The following is a 3,745-nucleotide window of genomic DNA, read 5'->3' on the forward strand; positions in this document are numbered from 1 at the left end:
TTCGAACAAAAACTACAACTCCCATGATTCCGTTGGCGCGCATGCGCAGTCGGTCTGGGCCATTATTTTGTCCTGAAGCGTAAAATGAACAACAGGCTAAGCGTTCCTTGAAATGAATTAAATATTAATTCACGGAAATATTTTTTTTCCTCCGTCTTTCCTCCAGAGACCCTCTGATGGAGCGGGTCGCTCAGTAGCGGGCCAGCTCGGTCCTCCGTTGGACTCGAAGGCCGAAAACGCTGCGCGGGGTGACAGCCCCGTTACAGGCAGGCAGGCGGGCGGGCAGGCGGGCAGCGGTTAGGGTGTTTGTCGGCTCGGCTAGCCGCTCTGCTAGCTTCCTACACAGCGGGAAGGGGAGAGGAGGGCAGCTAAGTCTGGAGAGACGGAGCGGAGACTGGCTCTGTCCAACCGGCAGAAGCGATGGCTCACCTTGGAGACCTGCAGAACCAGGTACCGAACCCCTGACAGTCACTTAGCCCGGGTTAATGCCTGGCTGCTGGGGGTGGGGGGGCTTTAAACTAATGTTTATTACATTCATCTTTTACTTTTATAGATTTAGCTAAAAACATTACAATATAGATTTATTAATGTGCTGTTTTATATTTAATAGTCCTCTTTGTTATTAAAAATACATCACATGGACTATAATAATATAATAATAACTAATATTAGGGTTGAAACAATCAGATTAATTGATTAGTGAAATAATCAACTAGTTTAGTAATAAGTTAATCGTTTACTGAAGTATAGAGACTGTAAAACCTGCTTTTAGCTGACAGAGCAAACCACTTAGAGCAGGATTTATACCAAGATTGTGAAAAAGAAATAAATATTTAAGCATTTAAGATGAAAATGATCTTTTTCATCTGTCAATCTGCTCTATCTAGAACTCCTGAAGTTGAAAAGTTTTAGTTTTTCACCTGGTTTAATTTGGGAAAAAGTCTTCTTTCAGGAACCTTTGGCTATGTGATTATTAATCGATTCATCAAAAAATAACCAACAAATCAATTTGCAGACTAATTTTTAGTTACAGCTGTAACTAATACTGTTATATATTTAAATAGATGCATATAAAACAGGAAATTAGAAAACCCTTTCATTATCTGTAGAACAACATAGTAATATCTGGAGTTTAATGTGATGGTAATAGTTTTTTTGCTCTTTGTTAATCGGAGAACAAACTCAAACGCACATATAGATTAAAACATGAGCAGTTTTCTAATGATGGAGGAGATTCTCAGACCTGACTGTCTCAAGCAGAACACCAAACTGGACCCTGAGGAGTACTTCACCAAGCAGGAGCGAATAGGAAAGGGTTCTTTTGGAGAGGTTTACAAGGGCATCAACAACCGCACCAAGGAGGTGGTGGCCATTAAAATCATCGACCTGGAGGAAGCTGAGGATGAGATCGAAGACATTCAGCAGGAGATCACAGTCCTGAGCCAATGTGACAGTCCGTTTGTTACCAAGTATTATGGATCATACCTGAAGGTGAGAAAGTTCAAAAGAAAACAACAATGATGGGAGATCTACATAAAAGTACGACAGAGTATTAGGGCATGGTATTTTTTTTAATTTTGAGAATAAAGTCGTAAAATCACGAGAATAAAGTCAACATACAACCCGTTTGAGAAAGAAAGCTTGGAGCTCCGCCCAGCAGATGATGGTCGACCGGCTCCACCAATCAGCAACCAGAGTCCACTTTGACATCCTGCCCAGTTTGATGCTGCTGCTAAAAGATTTCCTGATTGGTCAAACCGATGCTAAAGTAGAACTTCCCATGATGCTCCACATTCCTCATTTTAGGGAAGAAACGGCTTCTTGGAAGAGTTGCCATAAAATGCGACTTTATTCTCATAATTTTAGGACTTTATTTTCTTAATATTACAACTTTATTCACGTAATTTTATGACTATTCTTGTTGTGACTTTTTTATCTTAATATTACGACAATTGTTGCAATTTTACGACTTTATTCTCATAATTTTACGACTTTATTCTAGTCATTTTATGACTTTATTCTCGTAATTTTGACTATTGTCATTGCAACTTTATTCTCGTAATATTACGATTTTATTCTTGTAGTTTTACGACTTTATTCTTGTAGTTTTACAACCTTATTCTTGTAATGTTACGACTTTATTCTCGTAATTTTACGACTTTATTCTTGTAGTTTTACAACCTTATTCTAGTAATGTTACGACTTTATTCTCGTAATTTNTATTCTAGTAATGTTACGACTTTATTCTCGTAATTTTACGACTTTATTCTTGTAGTTTTACAACCTTATTCTAGTAATGTTACGACTTTATTCTCATAATTTTGAGTTCATTCCGTAATATTATGACTTTATTCTCGTAATTTTACGACTTTATGCTGTAGTTTTACGACCTTGTTCTCGTCATTTTATTACTTTATTTTCGTAATTTTGACTATTGTCGTTGCAACTTTATTCCTGTAATTTTATGACTATTCTCCTTGCGACGTTATTCTCGTAATGTTACAACTTTATTCTTGTAATTTTACGACCTCATTCCGTAATGTTACGACTTAATTCTCTAGTCCAGCAGAAATACTTCCCATAATCAGGACTGAAGTATTGCTGGAACAAAGACAGAAAGTTAGATGCATTCCACCTCAAAATAGAGGACATAGAGAAAATTCTGCCATTGTGCGGCGCCCGGGGAGCATGGTGGGGTTAAGAGTATTTGCTCAGAGTGGCAGTCTGTGGGAGTCGAACTCAGAACCTCAGGATTCCAGCTCTATGTAGGCCGCCGCTCCCTAAAGCAGGCGTTAGCGTGAAGCGTCTCTCCTAAGGACCCACACTGGCAGCTCGTTCACTGCCTGCTGGGATACGGTTGTCTTACCTCTGGAGCCACTATCTACATCACCATAAATCATCACTATATAAATATTTATAATAGACAGTGGTGCGTTTGGTTGTTGGTGAAAGTGACCCTCCAGTTCACCGTTTGTCTCCCCAGGGGACCAAGCTGTGGATCATCATGGAGTATTTAGGTGGAGGATCTGCTCTGGATCTGGTAACCAGCTCTCTACCGTTTATGTTGCGCTGCAGACACACCAAAAAAAAACAAAAAACAATGAATCCAAACCTTTTTTGTCTTTGCCGCTTCAGCTCCGCCCAGGACCTCTGGAAGAAACCTACATCGCCACCATACTGCGGGAAATTCTGAAAGGCCTGGAGTATCTGCACTCTGAGAGGAAGATCCACAGAGACATTAAAGGTAAACGCCGCTTTCAGGCGGTGATGTGTGACGACAGCGTGGCGCCCGCTGAGCCTCAGCTACATGCTAGCCTCACACCCAGACATGCAGTCACGCTGCTCTGGGTTTTTTTTTTGTTTTTCTCGCGGTGTGGAGCTGTGAGGTCACAGGATTCTGCAGCTGCTAAACAAATCCTCATCTTTAATATTTATTTCCTGCTTTTTGTTTGAGTATTTCTGTCTATAATTTTTTTTTGTAAATCGGTTTCTTTTCTTTCTCATGGTGGTAAAAATCCCTCAGAAAGAAAAACTAAAGATTTTATTACATTTTTATATTTATTTTGTATTTTGAGGAGAAAAAAGATTGAGCTTTATTTAAAAGTTGAGACTAGATTAGTAGATTAGTCCTGCAGCTTTTCTCTGTAGCAAAAGAGAAAGAATTGGATTATTTTTGTTCATCTAAACCTCGTTAGTGGATTATGAAACGAGATCTGAGCGCTGGTGACGATTCTCAGTCATCCAG

At 39.5% G+C, this 3,745-nt stretch overlaps 1 protein-coding gene across 1 annotated transcript in view; it reads left to right on the forward strand.

Annotated features, from left to right (window-relative positions):
• Positions 1 to 52: 52 nt before the first annotated feature.
• LOC107089957 (serine/threonine-protein kinase 25-like) overlaps positions 53 to 3,745 on the forward strand; it is a gene marked incomplete at its 3' end in the record, with an annotated part of 8,622 nt that continues 4,929 nt past the window's right edge. The window contains exons 1-4 of the mRNA XM_015383049.1: positions 53 to 450; positions 1,261 to 1,491; positions 2,984 to 3,040; positions 3,136 to 3,244. Coding sequence (XP_015238535.1) covers positions 421 to 450; positions 1,261 to 1,491; positions 2,984 to 3,040; positions 3,136 to 3,244 — 427 coding nt within the window. The remainder of the gene's footprint in view (positions 451 to 1,260; positions 1,492 to 2,983; positions 3,041 to 3,135; positions 3,245 to 3,745) is intronic.

The sequence above is a fragment of the Cyprinodon variegatus genome, unplaced genomic scaffold (assembly GCF_000732505.1).
Source record: "Cyprinodon variegatus isolate N-32 unplaced genomic scaffold, C_variegatus-1.0 Scaffold274, whole genome shotgun sequence".
NCBI lineage: Eukaryota > Metazoa > Chordata > Actinopteri > Cyprinodontiformes > Cyprinodontidae > Cyprinodon > Cyprinodon variegatus.